The sequence below is a fragment of the Rhinolophus ferrumequinum genome, chromosome 5 (assembly GCF_004115265.2).
Source record: "Rhinolophus ferrumequinum isolate MPI-CBG mRhiFer1 chromosome 5, mRhiFer1_v1.p, whole genome shotgun sequence".
Taxonomy (NCBI): domain Eukaryota; kingdom Metazoa; phylum Chordata; class Mammalia; order Chiroptera; family Rhinolophidae; genus Rhinolophus; species Rhinolophus ferrumequinum.
Genome location: NC_046288.1, coordinates 52,251,979 through 52,270,787, shown reverse-complemented (window position 1 = coordinate 52,270,787; position 18,809 = coordinate 52,251,979). Strand labels below are relative to the sequence as shown.

General features: G+C 33.9%; 1 protein-coding gene across 2 annotated transcripts in view; it reads left to right on the top strand.

The window, feature by feature from the left end:
- The window catches only part of PPP3CA (protein phosphatase 3 catalytic subunit alpha), a 294,361-nt gene that overhangs the window by 249,172 nt on the left and 26,380 nt on the right, over nt 1-18,809 (top strand). For both annotated transcript variants that reach the window (XM_033105697.1, XM_033105698.1), the window contains exons 9-10: nt 7,182-7,307; nt 9,366-9,440. In XM_033105697.1, coding sequence (XP_032961588.1) covers nt 7,182-7,307; nt 9,366-9,440 — 201 coding nt within the window. The remainder of the gene's footprint in view (nt 1-7,181; nt 7,308-9,365; nt 9,441-18,809) is intronic.

Genomic DNA, 18,809 nt, shown 5'->3' with positions numbered 1-18,809 from the left:
TTTACAAATTGGATACAAATAATCCAGATGCTTTGTCCAATGGCAGTGATTTTCCCAACCCTTACTTTTTTCCTACCATCATCTCAAATCTAAAGATTCTCTTAGCAGCCGTTTGCCCAGATCAGTTATTTTGATATAGAAAATGTAAATGCATATCACCATAGCATTTTGTTATTTGGTATTTGCTAATAAATTGTAGGCCAAGTAATATTTTTTTGTTATTAGTATAAAATAATTAAGATGCCACCAAAAAAAAAAGAAATGTTATTTCTTCATTTACTTAATAAATATTTTTATCCTTTAGCCTGATGAATATTGGTAGAATTACACACACTAGGAAGATAATTTCTTCATAATGATTATTCAACCTACCGAGAAATGCTTTAGAACATAAGAACTTATGAAGGAGCAAAGCATAAACCATGAACAAAACTCTTAGTCTTTACTCTTTTTATTATCAGTATGAGGTGGTAGAAAAGAAATTTATGTAGACATTAAAGGCTGAAGAGAATTTGAGATTAAGATAATTTGAGATTAAGAAGTTCTGATTGGTTTTCAGAGAAATCACCTCTCTGAGATAAATGGATAAAATTAACTGCAGAGAGGTGTCAGCAGAGTGTCCTCTTTCACTGCCTTTTACAGACAGGACTCTTACTATGTGACATTAATCTGTGATTTTAATTTCCTATACCATTATCATTATCATTGTCTTCTTGAGTGATATAATTTGGTACATTTTCTTTCAAGGCCCAGATTGGTAATAGTGTTTATTTAGTAAATGTAAATATTTTTCTTCAGTTGAGGTAGTGTGCTATACAAATGCTATTTGTTTTGTTCCTACAAGTAAGGTAAATAATAACAATAATAATAGCTAACTTTATTGAGCACCTTCGATTGCCAGACACTGCTCTCCATTGTGTGTAAATGCATTTAATCTTTTAGCAACTCAATGAATTACATTATAATCTTGATTTTACTGATGAAAACTGGGGCCCAGAGAGGTTACATGCTTTCCCCAAGGTTCCTACAAGCTAGTCGTGGAATAGCACTGAGATTAAAAGAGCAGACTGACTCTAGAGACCACAGGCTAACCTCCATCTGTGCCCTCAGCTTCAACTTTGTTACCTGGAACCTTTCAGTTGGCACTGATCCCCATTTAGTTCACGGTTTCAGTATATTTAGGTGACTAACTATTATTCTCCAGTAAGAAAAGAAAATCATTTGAAATGAAGTGTCATTTGTCATCACTTTAAAATTACATGAGCGTTTACATCCAAATATGTGCATTATTAAAAGAATAGACTATTATTTATACTGTTCTAAAATAAATAATTTCTCCCATTAAAAAGTATCCCCTAAAATACGTATATTTTTTGGCTTTTGTTTATTCTGTTCCACTGTGAAAGTGTCATTGTTCGAGGCCATTTTCTAAATAGATTAGTTTTAGTCCAGCTGTCAGCTTGCTTACATTTTAAACATTTAATTAATGAGATAGAGGCTGAAATGGAAAATGGAAAATCTATCAAGCTTTGATATTTAAGAGGTACTCTCATTCTATATTTTAATTGAATTAATCTACACATAATTGATGTATCTTGGTTTAACAAATGGTCTTCTCGATTTCTTAATCATCACCCCTACATGATTGTAAATTACAGCTGTTAAGTAATTGTGGAATCTCAACAAAGTAAGTAATAATGCAGTGGGTGAGGCGATCCTTGCTTTTCACGAAGCTTTGTCCATGGAATGACAGGATTACAAGACTCAAAGTTATAGAAGACCTTCAGTGGTGATGGAGCCAGGATCTGGTGCAATGTGGGGTCCTCCCCATAGATCCATTGTCAGTGCTGCTCTGCTGCCAGGGGACAGGATCAGTTCCGGGGTGCATCTGGAGGTGTTCCATTTTCTAACAGATAGTTTAGGAGATTCTTACACTGGATCTATTTCTCTGTAAAACATTTAACAAGGGGAAAAAAACAGGGGTGATGGAGATTATATACGTATAAAGACATGAATCCATGGGTTGTTACTTGCTATTCATTATCTAGAAATTCTAGATCTGCAAGAGACTATTGGACTTTACCCTGACAATGTCAAAAAGTCTGCAGTAACATCACTTCCACGGAAAATAATGTAGATATCAAGTGATATCAAGTGTATGGGCTTCATATTAACTCAGTGCCAAAGCTATCTTGAAGATAGTAACCTAGAACCATTGTATCCTACAGTAATTATTGTACCACTGACACCAAGCAGAAACTTGAAGGTGAAAAGAGTGTTCTATGGATTAAGTTTTTGAGGTCCCTCCCACCAGGGTGCAGTTTGGAGCTGGTAATTATCAACTGCAATAAATGAGAACAAGGCATGGGCACACTGTTTACTGTGTTCATGTCATTTCCTCCAAGTAGCTTAAAGCTTCAGCTAAACCTCTCTTTTATTTAGTCTAGGGTCACTTAAGCCTTGTTATAGCACTATAACATGGATTAGAACTTACAGGAATATACCTGCTAAAACTGGTAAGGAATTCATAACTGGTTCTTTCCTGTTGACTTGGCAAAAATCATTTAATGTAAGAAATTTAAATTCTCTATGTGAAATTTACGTTAGAAGTGATTCACAGTGTTTTACTGGACTTGAGTGAATTCCAAGGATCAATTTTTGGCCCAAGTTCTTTGGATCCTAGTATGTAGATGTGACACATTCGGTGGGAATTATAAAATGGTAAACTATTAAAAATAGATAGCCCTCCCCTCCCTGAGGAATTTGAAACTGAGTTATGATGCTTTACATTTTTCAAGTGTCAAATATTTTGTCTGATTGTATGTATAATTGTGTATATCGATCTCATACTACTTTATTTGGTCTTCATATTTTGAAAATGACAGGACAAGTATTATTCCTACTTTACAAGTTTGGAAGGTAAAGCTAAAGAAGTAGAAATATTTGCCCATGTTCACAGTTACTATGTGACAGAACCAATATTATTTGGTTCTCATCTATTTTAGAGATTTTTACAACGTTAAGACAGTTAGCCTCTGAAGTGACATATTACCTTTTTCCTAAGTTCCTTTATGCTCCCTTCAGCCTTTGTCTCTGTGCTGTCAGGTCTGCTCTAAATTATGATTATTAATGTGGGGCCAAAATACATGTCACAGTCCCCCTCCAGGCCTCTGATACAATTGTTAGATGACACTAGGTTATGTGGGATAGAGGAGTTCCTTGATGGGTGACCTTGTTCTTTTTTTCTCTCTCTATTTCTCAGACAAGGTCTCAGGAGGTAGTCTCGAGTGATTCCGGAAGTGCAGCCATTTGTATTATTTATATTGCACTGGAGATAAACATCCTTCAAGTACTTCAGAGAAGAGAGCACTGTTAGGGCTCCAGTTGAGTTTTGTAATCCCAGTGACAGTCAGAGGCAGGTGGCAGGGGCGGAGGATGTGGGAGGTGGAAGATGAAATGTTAACTGTGAATTTCGTGACTGCAGATATTTGGGACTGTTTTGGTTTAATTTTTTTGCATGTATCTTTGTGATTTTATATATATATATAGATATATATATTTATATGTATATATATGTATATGTACATATAATATTTATATTATACAAAACATGAAAATTCATGACAATGTTAGGTTATTCGAGAAGTATTTTTGCTTGAATATTTTATGTTGCTTAAGAAAAAATACATATTGGTGTATTTGCATTTTTAAGTTAATTATTTTTAAATCTATAGAAAAATAAGAACAAAAGTTCTATTAATAGCCTATAGAATTTTCGAGAACATTAATCAGTCATTCCATTAACGATGAGGTCTTTGTTCTAGAAGTTCATTAACATCACTCAGATCAAGAAGAAGTCATAAATTATCTAGACAAATCCATGTAGTTAGGTGAGGTAATTGAGACCTAGAGACATTTAGTGACCTTGGGTCTCGTGAGTAATTAATGACAGAATCTATGTAGCATCTGGGCTCTTGGCCTCCCAGTTCAGTGCTCTTTTTTAAAAAAGACTAAATGTAGAAGGAGAATCTGTGTCCAAAATTTAGTAGGCATTGAGTGATTTATGCAATTAGGATGAGAAGATCATGAGATGCTAGAAAGATCAGGGACTTTAGATTCAGGCCAAAACTGAGGTTTGCTGCTTCTCAAATGTGACCTTGGGCAAATAACCTCTTTGTTTGCTTATTTTCAAAGCGTAAATGGTAAGAACCACTTTTGAGGGATACTGTGAAGATTTATGATTGTGTTGGTAAAGAACCAAATACAGTGCCTTGTATATAGCTGATGCTTAGTCAACATAGCTGCTGTTAAAATTTATTATTTCTGCTGTTAATAAACAAAAATAAAATCTGAAAACAGTATCTGCTTTGTTAGTAGGCACTCGGATAAATTGCGTTGAGCAACGTCAAATGAGGAAATGTTTTATCTCCCCAGCTACAAAATAAGTGTTTTATCTACAGGACAAGACTTACCCTCACTTGTGAATTTGTTTCCTATTTCGTTTTTCTCAATTATGTATTTTGGCAAAAGTTAAAATGTCTTTAATTACGAATACCATATTAAAAGTCAATTTAGTATGACAGGTAGGACTAGAATTCAGACATTTCTAATTTATGAAAGACAGAAGGGAATGGTAAAAGGCAATGAATTTGGTGTCAGTAAAAGCTGAGTTTAAATATGAGTGAGATCTTCCAGTTACTGGTTGCATGATCTTGAGCAAGTCACTTCGTTTCTCCACCTCAATTCCTTAACCTGTAATGTAAAGGCAGTCACACATGCTTCTCAGATTTGTAGTCAGGATTAAATTACATATTTTATAAAGCCTCTTTCATTCCTCCAGGGCCCAGTTAGTTGTAACACTTATTTTTATTCCTCCTGCTTTACCAACGTAATGTTTATACAAGTGAAGGAAACTTAGAGGCTAAATTACTATTCAAAAACACGACTTAGAACCTTAAAACATTCCTTTGAAGATGTGAGGATGCACTCCTGCTGTGAAATTGCAGTATTCCAAAACAGTGAAGACCTTTTACTATGGAGCCCATACTCAGGTAGTACATAGCAAAGGTGGGAAATACTTTACCTTTCCCATTTGGTCGATCAGAAACAGTGGTATGATAATTTGCCATGATTTATTTTATTTTATTTTACGTGTTTTAATGCTATATGAATGTGTCCTTAGCCCAAATGACAAATGGCATAAATGATAGGATAATGTAAAGAAGAATGGGTTTCCAGAAATATACGCAGGATTCAGAATTCCACTGGAACCAGAGAGTAACTCCCTTCATATCACTGCTGATCGTACTATCTGCCATTCTTGGCCCCAACACGTCTGTAATTCTGTTCCCTATAATTCCCCATAGGTCCGGCAGAAATATGATTCAAAGCAAAGACCTTACTGTTCTCAAGTATGATTTTAGTTGTTCTCAAGTATGATTTTAGTAGTTCTCATGTATGATTTTAGTTAACTGCAAGCTGCTAAAAACATCAACATATTATTGGGCTGTGATATGATATATGTAGTATCCAAATCACAGAAAACTATCTGCCCTCCCTATACTTTGCACTGATCAAACCCACCAGGATGGTATTAGTTCTGGACCCACTTTAACAGTGGCGTTTCCAGTGTGGCATGCATCCAGAACAGGGATGAGCAGGATGAGGAAAAGGCTCTAGAAGCCACCTCATATGAGAAAGGATCAAAGACATTAGAAAGCATTTAGATCATAGGGGAAATGTCAGGATGTTTCCTTAGCTTCTGAGCATCTATGCTGAGAAGGTAATGTGTGGAGCACAAAGAAATAGAAAGCCTGTTGTGTGGTACTTGCCCTTTAAGAAATACAGAGAAGTTGTGTGTAAACATATATACATATAATAACTATGACTAAAATTTCAAGGACTGCCTTTGTTTTATTATCTATAATCACATGCTACAACATATCCTTATATAAAAGTCAGTCTAAAATTATTAAAGTAATGAAATAATTAATATTTCTATATTTTAGACCCCTAAACAAAAACCCATTTGACATCATCTAGGATCTGTTCAGTAATCTACACTAATAAAATTCTGGTTATACCATGATAAGGTAATAAAAATTAAATCTTGCCAAAGTTAGGAGGGTATATGATATGCGAGTATTGTCGTTCTCAATGTTTTGAAAACTGGCATTTAGAAATATACATATATATATATATATACACATACATATACATATATATATATATATATATATATATATATATATATATATATACTTGTTCTGTATTTTTCCTGAAGGCAGAACTAGGATCATAGGATCAGGGAGTGGTAAAAAAGTTTAAATTCAACCTGACAATTTCCCACAGCTTAAAATTGCTTATTCATAGACTAGATGACCCCATTAAAACAGGTAGCATTTCCTTCATTGAAAGTACTCACAGAGACCTGACAATCCTGTGTCAGGAATGCTAGAGAATGAATTTCTAAATCCAGTTAGAGGTGAGACTCTTAGAATCTCTGCAACCATAACAGTCTTTGTTAGCGTGTTTCTAACTTAGAGACACCCACAAAACAGAGAGAAGCAGGCAGATTCATCTTCCTAAGTCATGCACGGTGCCTCCTTTTCCGAAGTCAAGAGTGGAGTCAGATACCAGCATATTATTTTATGCAGAATTCAATCCAACCTTTTTACATTGTTAATTCAAGAATGCTAATTTAAACTATTTTGTACAACTATTGTTTATGGGAGTTCTTGGGAAAAGTGTCAAGTTTTTTACAACTTTAAAAAAAATAGACATAAATTATCTTCAAATATTTGAGATTATTAAATTATGTCAAACTAACTTAGCTATGCCGCTTTCATTAATGTCATAAGATACTAAATAAGACTAGAATAGTCTTGACTTCAAAAGGAGCTTGATTCCATTCCTGATAGACATTTGGTTAACTATTTTGTATAAATATTTGCCAAATTATAATGCCATTTCATAGTTAGTATTCGTAAATTGTACGGTTCCATATTACACCAACTGAACGTTAAGCCTTGAAGTCCTGTAAACAGTCATGACCCAGTAAGCTATTTGCATTCATGGTTTGGAACTTAGTTCAAATTGTTGAATTTTCTTGATCAACTAAAGCCATGTGGAGAAGCCAAAACATGCCTGTGAATCCAACATCCTTCTTCTTGTTTTTTCAGCTGCGGTATTGAAGTATGAGAACAACGTGATGAATATCAGGCAATTCAACTGTTCTCCTCATCCGTACTGGCTTCCAAATTTCATGGATGTTTTCACTTGGTCGCTGCCATTTGTTGGGGAAAAAGGTTTGTTGTGGGATCCTGAGATGTTCTTAATAAAATGGTATAGGAAGGAGATGTGGGCTATTTTATCACGCAACACTCAGAAAGAGAAATAACTTGAGCCTAACCAATAAAGCTGCACCACCAGAGAAGTGATTTGAAAGTGAGTCGGTGAGGATCCTATTAATAGAATACAATGAATGCATGAAGAGGCTGCCAAAGAAATGAGGATTCATACAATCTCATTAGAATAATACAACTTAAAAATACCAGAAATGTAGTTTTCACTGGCTTCAAGCTATGACTATTTTTTTTCTTACCCCTTTGTATTATAATTTAAAAGTACCATTTTGTTTTACAAACTGCCTGTCAAATTACAAGGTTAGGGTAGCAATGATTTCCTCACATTTCTGATGTTAAGAATAATCGGTAGTGATTAATGGCTACTATATTTTAAAGGACTACATTGTACAACAAAAAAATAGCTCTTTAAAAATACAGTGGCCATTGGTGTGTTACAAGGTGAGACAAATTTACATTTCAAAGATGTATATTAACTTGCCCCAGCTTTCCAGAAGAATTTGTCTCCCTCCTTCCCTCCATCTCTCCTTCCCTCCCTTTCTTCCTTCTCCCTTTGTTTTGTTTTTATATTTTGACCTAAGCTTCAGCAGAAATTTTGAAGAAAGGCCTACAGCCACTGAGCTTGAGCTTTTGGTTCAGGAGGCCTAATAGTGATAGAGTGGCTCATTCTATCATCTCACAGATCACCTGGGAAGGTGAATGGGCCTTGTGATGAAGATGAGTTTGCACCCGGTTTGGAAAAATGATGTCCTATGAGGGGATTTTAGAGAAACACATGTTTTTGAAATATTTGTTTATTTGTTGTATAGACTTATTTTGTACAGACTTATTTGTATACCAAAATAAGTCTGAAGTAAATTTTAATAGTCTTTGGTAAATATTTCCAGTACTATTCCATGTCACCACTTTCTTGCATTGATTATATCACGATACATGTTAGGTCATCTACTCTGTTCTCTGGAAACAGAAGTAATGTGAATCCTGACAACTACGGGCACAATTTGAACACCGTTAGTAATGTTGTTTCCATTAATTACTCAGATTTTGCACATCTATGACTTAAAAAAATTAATATATTTGTATACGTAATTCCCTTTTGATAATTAAACTGAAGCTCTGGATTAATGTTGGCTCCACTGCAGTTTTACTGTTTATCATATATCTTCAATTCTAGAAGAACATTGATTTTAAAAAGTAACTCTTGAAAAAATAGTGGACAAGCTTCTTTTCACAGTCAGGATAGAACCCAACCTAACTTCTCAAAATGTTAAATGTAAATAGAGTGCACTTTAGTGTAAAAGTGATGTAATACTAGTTATCTGTATATAACACTTTTATATAATCCTATTATAATCTATATACTCAACCAAATTTCTTATCAAATTTACATAAACTTTATTTTTAAAGCCTTTTTGAAATTAAAATGTAACACCATTTATATAAAAGCATTCAGTTTTTAAATTAGTATTCTCAGAGTGACTTCAAACATATTAATTTATCAATCAACAAATTTTATTAAATACAAAACCACATGACTACCACTGTGTTAGGTTCTCCGGGGAATTAAAAAAATAAAATAAAAAGAGACATCCAATATTTACTTAGTCCCTGCTGAACAGAAGTGTGTAATCTGGTCTAGGTCTAACAGCATCATTGTACAAATGTATTAAAATTCAAAAGGAACAATTTCACCTTCATAGATTTACATATATTCACATCCACATCTTTGATTTGTTCTTTGTCTATTGACCTATAACTCGTAAACATTACCATTAGATTTCATATGCACCAGCTAATAATTTTGTCAACATAAAGTCTACAAAGAATTCCAAAACCTGTTATCTTTTATGATCTGGATTTTATAGATGCTACTTTGCAGGAGATTCTATGTACAAACTAGGTAAGAAATGTTATTACTAAGCTTGCTCGTTAACAATTCCAGAGTAATAATTAAGGTTACAACAGAAAATATGAACTTCTTTTTCTTTTTTTCCTTTATAGTGACTGAGATGCTGGTAAATGTCCTCAACATCTGCTCAGATGATGAACTAGGGTCGGAAGAAGATGGATTTGATGGTAAGAAGCTTGAGCATTTATGCTAATGCTATTACTATGGTGTCTCATAGATAACCCTAAGGATAAATTTCTAAGATTTGGGTTATATTTAAGTTATAACATACTATTGAGAATGAAAGATATTATTATAATTTCTATTTGCTTTAAAGAAATATACAAGACAAAAACCATGAGAGAATTTTCCCGTTGCCCAGAAAACATTGTTGCAGTAGTGAACTATTTTAATAACCATCTTTCAGTACCTAATAATGCTAAGTGACTTCTTTTTGACTCCTTGATAAAAAATGTCATCATTTTCTAGCAGATGTTACCATTCACTGAGTAACTTTTGAAAGTGCCCTTTAGTGAGATTGTTCCAGTTAATTATTCAAATGTTGATGTCTATGATAAAAGAAAATATTTACACATTGATATATTGATATTTATGTCAATCCCAATATTTTTTTACACATCTGTAATAGTAAGTAATGAATAAGCTGTGAGATTTTTTTATTGTTATTTTAAGATAACTATTTGGTATTCAGTTACCCTCAAAGAGTAAGTACATTTTCTCTATAAGAACAGATTTATGAGCTTAAATATGGAGAGGAAAAAATTACTCTGAGTCTTACAAAAGTACCCCCAAATCAATGAAAACTAGGAAAAAATGTAGTTAGAAGAGGGAAGTGCAAGAACATACTTTACTTCCTTAATATTAGTCAGTACCTACTCTGTGTAGGACTCTCAGGATTCCAGCATGCTTTAAAGACCTATGATTTGATGAAGTTGCAGTTTGGTTAGAGAGACTGATGTATAAACAGGTAACATCAATAAAATAAGACAAATTATAAAACACAGGGTGAAGGAGGCATGGGAAACTAGACATTGTGGCAAATTTAAATTGATAACATTTTTACCTTTAAGCTGCACTTAGGTAAAATGAAAAGAGAATATGGCCCTTTTGAAAGTTAGTATCTGAATAGCATGATTTAATGTTACATCTATAAATGCAGAATACCTAATGCTGCAAGCAAAAGTAAAATAAAAGTACCCATACACTTATATAAATAGAGGCCTTAGACTTAGGTAAATTTAAACTTCACAATTATTCCTACCATCTTGTTTTTCTCCCTTCTGTACCTTCTCTTGTCTTCATTACTTATCTCCATATGCTATTTTTTAGTCATGTATCACATTGCAAGGGCATGTACAATATAAGGAAGGAGAGGGGGGAGAATTATACACACACACACACACACACGTATATATGCATATATATATACATACATATACATATATATATATTTACTAGATTAGAATTAGCTAAAGAATAGCTGTAAGAACTTAAGTAAATATATTAATACATTTTGAAATATTCAGAAGATTAATGGATATATTATTCTTTATCAAGAGTCTAGATGTTTCATGTGTTATAACCACAGTTTGCTACTGTTAACTTTTCCAAGGATAGTGATATTTAAAAGATAATATTTTCATAATGACAGAGACTTATTTCCTAAAAGAAGAATACTGACTGGTGGAAACTAAATCTTAAAAGTCAACATTTTTCAATAGATGCCTTTTACTCCAGTTGCTACTGTTAACTTTTCCAAGGATAGTGATATTTAAAAGATAATATTTTCATAATGGCAGAGACTTATTTCCTAAAAGAATACTGACTGGTGGAAACTAAATCTTAAAAATCAACATTTTTCAATAGATGCCTTTTACTACATTCCTTTTATTCCTCAAAAGAAAGATTAATTAGCATTAATACAATGATACTCTTCAGTTAATAAATCTCGATTGTAGTCATGTTCATTGGCCAATAATCATAGACAATATAATACAAATATAACATTGTACAGAATAACTAGACCTACATAGGTTTATAATTATACATTAATCCATTCGCTCAGCAAATATATATTGAGCACCTACTGTGTGTCAGGTACTGTAGCCAAAAATGCCTGCACATTTCAACAACACAGGTGTTTGCTGCACAGTTAAACATTACCAAGGCTCAGTGTTTACTTCGCTGAGAGTGAGTTCTCTCCACCGACCCTCCCAGTCACTTACATGAAAGGATATATTTTGAGACTTTACTCTGCTTTAAAATAATTACTTGCAATCAATGTACTCTGCTCATCAGCAGTTACTTTCAAGCCTATTAATGCATTTATCATGACACAAAAACTATTGATTTCTTCAAAGGTGCTCAAAGAACAACTTATAAAACTTCCCAGAACTCTCTGACTCTCTTCGGGACTACAATTTATTGAAGTTCCTTTTGTTTTCCTCTTCCTTCCTTCTTTCCTTCCTTCCTTCCTTCCTTCCTTTCTTGTGTGTGTGTGTGTGTGTGTGTGTGTGTGTGTGTGTGTGTGTGTGTAATACCATTTTCTTTTCAATCTTAGAATAAGTTTCCCATCCTCCCACCCTGTCCCTCCTACATGTAGCCTGCAGAGTCTGTGTCTCTGGGGGTTGGCCCTCTGCTCTGCCTATCAGGCTCCCAGGCTTATTGACTACAGAGGTGAAAGTAGGAATCCGAAGATATCAAAGGACTTAATTAAAGCTCTTCCTTAAATTGCTACTTATTCTAAGGGGGAGGGTCATCTCTTCATGAGTCTTTATCAGGCCCTTCTCAATATTTTTCTCCACATCCCATGTCAACTGAAAAGCCAAAGATAATGATAGTGACATTACAATCCATGACTATCTTTTTATCGTATCGAGTTGACTTCTTCGTGTCTATAAAATCTATAGAAAATAGGGATTCTTCTCATTTCCCTGAGAAATAAAAGGTATGGGATTAATTTTGCTTCTTTTCCTTCAGTTTCTGTCAGCTCCCTTTCACCATTTAATGGTGATGACCAAGGCTAACATTTATGTTAGGCGTCATCCTAAGTCATTTGTGTGTATTAACTCTACTAATTTGACCTTTTTCACCAACAAAAATCTATAAAGTTTATAATTATTAACTATCATTCATTTAAAATATATATAAATATATACATTTACTAGGTGATTTATATCATTTCTAATCCTCAAATCGACCTATTGATATCGGTACTGGGATTATCCCCATTTAACATATGAAGCGATTGAGACAAGGTGAGGTGACATTAAAGCCTGAGGTCACACAGCTAGTGAAGTACTAGAGCCTGGATGCAAACTAATGTCTGCCTGGTTCTCAGACTCTTGAACTTTCCACCACCTGTGACTACGTGCTTGAAATCTTTTCTTTGAAACAGCATGATTTTTTTTTTTTTTAACAAAACAACATTGATAACTAAATATACTTTAGTTTGTTCTGTTAAATATACTGTAAAATAAACAAATAGATTCTTTGCACTATTATTTGGCCATAAGACTCAAATAAGCCGCAAATAAAACAGTTTCATTGTCTTCCATTAACTATAGTTTATTCCAAGAAGTTGTAGCTGTTTCATGAGTTTAAACATTTTGTTGTATGTGAGCCTCTGGCTCACCTAAGCTACTGCTGGGTAGAAATCACGTCATGACTATCTTCTCTTTAGCTTCTGCCATTCAAAATGAAGGAATTCGATAGCCTATCTAGAAAAAAGTTGCTGTTTTCAATTGGTCTGTGGTTCTTTTATATTGAAAATAAAATGCAGAACTTCTGTTATCTTGTAAAGTTTTGAAGCAGTTTAATGCCAATGGATGTCTTTTGAGGATCTAATATGTATTGGAGTCTTTGCTTTCTGTTTCCACTTCTGATTTTGTATAATAAAATGATAGTCTGGTTTCAATTTGAGGTTGGTATTTGCCAGAACTTTTTAGAGAATGTATCTCATTTGGTAGTTGAGTCTCATTAATGAAGAGGACTCGTTTCACATCAAGGATTAGTAAGTGATCCCAAAGTGTGGGGGGAAGAGCTGACAGAAATCAAGCGATCTGCCTCCCAAAAGTTCCTTTAACATTCATTATTATAATAAGGAAGTCTGGAGCTGCAGTAAGCATTAGAAACCTAATGGCATTTTCATGAGTTAAAAATATTTAACTTTATTTGAAACTTTCTTATAAGTCCCAAAATCTTAGACTCTGAGGTCACTTTTATACATATATATATATATACATATATATATATATATATATATATATATATGTACAAATTATGTGTGAGGCTATGATATGTGATAAGTCTGGCTAACAAGAATGAATGGTGGAGGTGAAACTGAAATCCTATAGACTAAGAAAGGAAAGAAAAAATTGAAATACATTTCAAGCTAAATATAGTTTCAGGCTGCACTGGAAACACTAATACTAAATTAGAATTTATGTCTCTGCTTTCATCTAAAGAGGAAACCGCACGGTGGAACTCTTCTCCTTTCTCCTCATCTTTGCCTTATCCTAACGTTAACCACAGACAAGTCACTGAATATGGGAACAGAAAAGTTTTTTTGTATACCTTTAAAAAACCATGACAATCGTGTACAAGAAAATTATCTCCCATCATCTGCTTTGAATTATCAGATAATTTTTCGTATCTAATGTCAAGGGTTCCAGAGTGTCTCCCCCACTTTTTTCTGTCTAGCTTTAAAAAGTCATACGGAACTTTTAAAAATGCAAAGTTGAGAAGTAGTGGAACTGACGTGGCATCTTATCGGTCCTTGAGGAATAATACCTCTATAGGGGTTTGGTCGTATTATTTTTTTATCAAAACTGCAATAATTTGCCATGTTGAGTTTTGAAATGAATTTCATCTTAAAAACTCCCCTCTGCTTTGTGCATCTGGCAACATATATACTAAGAGCCATTAGCTTAGAGCTCTCCTGTGGCTGTAAATTATTGTCATTTCTGAGCAACTTTTTTGAGCATTCTATATTTCAGGTTCCCAATCTGGAAAAAATAATGTATATCCTATAATAATTGACAGTTTGGGAAGAAAATATCAAATTTTAATATAAAAAAATAGAAAGAAATGTTTACATATACCAAAAAAAGAGCTCTGAGGATCACGGGGACAATATGGTTCTTGTTCTGTCAACACTGGAGAATCACCTGAAGTTGTTAAGCAGAGGAGTCACATAATAAAAGCAGTATTTGAAAAAAATCAAAATACTTTTTCCAAGCATAGAAAAATGCTTGAGCAAAGAATGAGGGGAATATAATTTAGGAACTTAATAAAGTATTTGCCATTTGGGGTGACTTGCAGTGATAATGTAAAGAATAAAATTTTAAAAGGAGCTATTCCAAAGAGCTGTCCAAGGCTTAGAGGCATGGAATCAATGGGGCAAAGGAAGCAAACAAAAGTTGCTTTGGATGGTTCAAACCTAGGTGCCTCAGAGGATGAGAACATTTATGGAAAAACTCATCCGTTTCAGGAGAAAGATGAGTTCTGTTACAGACATGAGTTTGAGTGAAAGTGACACAAATAACTGTGGAAATATCCAAGCAGGATTTGGATGGAAATGGAGTCCTGGAAATTGGGAACAAAATCTGGGCTTGTGACAGAGGCTTGGAATTAAAAGCCACAATTGAATCTATTAAAAAAGAAATAGGCCTCCAAAGTTGCTGATGTGGAAGGAAAATCAGAAAATTGAGGACTGATCCTTAAAATTAATCCTTCTTGATGAGCATGGAGAAGAAAGATAAACCAGTAATGTAAAAAGAAGGAATAGTCAAGGCGAGAGAGCATAAGAATTAGGATCGTGTTAGCAGTTCAGGCAGCAGTTGTTTAAAAATATATGCACTGAATGCAGAAAAATTACTGTGCCATATATGTCTGGCCAGAAAATAAAATATTAGGATGTAACTTTGGTTGTCAGATACCAGATTATTGAGCGGAGGCAAAGAGCAAACTTTATTTTATTTTTATAATAGCTAGAAAAGAAAACTGAAATCGTTGGAAAAGAGCCAAAAAAATAAAATGTATTAGAGTATCTCAATCTAAATAGCATGTTACATTTCTGTTTTATTTTATATGTTATATTTTTGTTTTTATGTAAAATACTCGTGGAATATCTTTTTCTGTGACTTAGTGGCACACAAACGTTTGGTCTCTGCCTTCATTGAGCTGAGAGTCTATTGCAACAAGAGTCTATTGCAACGTATTTACCAATTGTAAATATGCTAAGTAGTCTTACAGAGGATTTAGGGAGTTGGGTGAAGGAGCATGAATTGGGATGAAATATTTGATAACTAAAGAGGGAGACAGAGAGGACATCTTTCTTATCCTCTTCTACTTCTGACATGGGAAAGAAAAACATTTCGTGTTTTATACTGCTTTAGGAATATGGCCATGTGAGAAATCCATATCATTTTTCTAGGAAATTATATGCAAAGATGGGTATCAGTATACCAGTTTTAAGTTAAGAGTATTCTTTTTCTAATAACTGAGTTTGTGTGATGTGATTGGAGAAAGGAAAAGGAAGATATTTATAAAAGAAAGGCTATTCAATATTTTGTGAGAGGCTGTGTAATTTCTTAGGCTTTTGTTAATTATTTTCCTGTTTATTGTTGGTTTTATTCAATTACTTAATATTTTAGTTTATAATTTCGAAGGTAAATTATTTTTGTCACTATAAATGTATCCTTTGTATTCTGTATTCTTTATAAGACAGGTAACTGCTTTTTTCATCATTGTTATACCATAAAAAGGAAAAGTTATATCCAGTATATCATTAAAACTGAAACGTGTCCAAAAAAGGCATGGGCATTTACTAGGTGGTGGGGAGTACATTCCCATTTTATTCATGGCTGGTGATGTTTTAGAGCCTTGACTATCAAACAAGAAGCTGCATCATTAGCCACCATATTACAATCAGTATCATCGAGTCTGGCTTATCATAGTTGATTACAATAATTAAAATCCTTTTAAGTTTCTAATTAAAATGACACAGTAACACAGACATTAAAAATATTGTTTTTGTTTTGTTTTTTCTTCATATTATACTACCATGATTTTGCACTAATGTATTTCTTTATTACCTGGCATAGTTTTCACATTGGATAAAAATGCAGACTTTGCACAACATATTAAACATTAAAAAACAGCTGTATCCCTGTTACAGCTAACTGGTTGGATAATGGGATAAGATTCACCATTGGCTAGAATATTATGCTCTCAGTAAAATAGTACTCTAAAAAAATACTTTAGCTTTTACACTGTGTTTCCTGAGACACATGTATTATACACATATATAATATTTTCACATAGTTTTAAAAATCACTGATATTTATAGCACTTGAGCCTTCCTTCAGTTAATGGTGACATTAGTCAACTTACATTAAACATTAGCTATTGCATATCTAAGCATACACTTCAATTAAATGTATTTATGGAATTTATTTGAGAAGGAAATCCATGTTGCATAATAAGAAGTAAAATAAGCATGCCCTCTATAAACCTTAATGTATTTTTTATTTGAAAGGCATTGAAGCAGAGAGCTCTCTTTCTTTAATTAAGGCAAAGATTTTGTGGATATGTGTGTCTCTGTATTTTAGTAAAATATCACTTGTCACCAAAAAGGTTGAGGTAACTGGCAGGTGAAAGACGCATTCTTCACAGAGGGAACTATAGTGGGTAATGTCAGCTTGCTGAAAATTGATGCCATAAGAAAATTAGACATATTTTTCATATGCTTCTGGTGGAGCTTTCGTGATTCTTTTTATACTAAAGCATTTTATAGGTCCAAGTTCTCAATCTGAAGATTTACTGTTACGAGAATAATTAATAACTTATTGAACAACTGCAGACAGATTTGTTATGATGAGTTCAAAGTTTGCAAAGCATTCTCTTTTGAGTAATTGAGCTCTGATGGCAGGTTTAAAGGCTATATGAAAAAGTTTAATAAATGCTCAGAAAACCTAGATTTTAAAAATATTTTTTATAGATAGTCTGTTTTCACTCTTCTAAACATGTTTTATTCTTTTATCTTTATTCTTAATTCATGAGAAGCTATAAAACTTTTCTCCCAGTTTTTCTCAGAACTCTATAGAAATAGAAAACTTGATTCTGTTTGGTCAGCGCATCTTTTGAGGTGGTCCATTTTTTTTTTCTTGAAGCAAAATCAGCCACATCCTGGCCGCTAGCATTCACCCCTAGTGAATTTGCCATCATCAGGGGTCCAGCCTTTAGCTTGATGGGCACCAAACACGAATGAGTCCCCACTTTAGACAGCTTGATACTAATGAAGATCACACAACCAATCTTTTAATTTACAGTGAGAAATGTAACTGTTAGAAGAACTGGAATACCCACGTCTCCCCAAGTACTGTCTTCTTAATAATAATAGCAAACATTTTTGAGTCCTTAACCAAAGGTCTGTGCTAAGTGCTTTAGCAGGTAGCACAGTACTTGGCATGTGTGTTTGTTGAATGTTGAGAATAAATGAACACTTCACTTACTTCACTCTTCCACCCACTTCTGAAGTAGATCCGCCAGCCCGCACTGTACTGAATCCTGGCTCTGGGTCATCACTTTCTAGCTGTTGACCTTAGGCAAACAGTTTACCTTTTCTATTTGCATTATTTGCAAAATAATGCAAATAAAGCACCTAGAACATTCCTCATTTTATAGATGGGGAAGGTGAGACTTAAAGAAGCTTAGTAATTTGCCCAGGGTAGCGCAGCTGCTAAATGGGGGAGCTGGCGCCCAAAGGTTAAGTCTTTTACTCCAGAGGCAAGTTCTTCACCACTGTCCTGCTCTGCCTTGCACATGCTGATTTATTCATGTCTCAAAAGAACTGGATGAGCCAGGTATCATGATCTGAAGCCTTGCAGTGGGACCAGAACACTTGAAGGCCATTGGCCCCTGGACAGAGCTTCCCTAGACATTTCACATGTTTGCCTCCACGTCTCTGCTTTACTGTATCTCTAGAGCTGACCAATACAGTTTTGATTGGCATATCCCTTTCTTCTGATGAGATAATAATTTGTTTAAGTGATGTTAAAGTCTCATGACCTGGGAACCATTTCCCCATTTTTCCTTCTTGGGTAAAACCTCACTGCATCCCCCACTTAGTGACAAAACACCCAGCCCAGGTCTTCAATAGCATCAGAAGATCTTTGAGTGGCTTTGTTTCAGATAAGTGCAATACTTGCCAGTACCTCGGCTATCCTCTGCTGTCACATGAAGGAGCTCTGTTTCTTTCAATTTGCTTTTTCATTGTGCTGTTAAATGGTACTCAGTTAACTTTGTATCTAAGGTGTATAATACATGGGACAATCAAGCATAATTTACTATACTTGTCCATTTTTTCCTTCAATTTGAATAATTTCAGAGAAAGCATTTAAATATTCTATTATTTAATACATTTATAAATATGAATCCACAATTAAGTTCTAGTCTAAATGCATTTTTACAGCACTTAGCATGTATGCACAATTAGGTCCTTAATAATACCCTTTTTAACTGTTACATCTTCA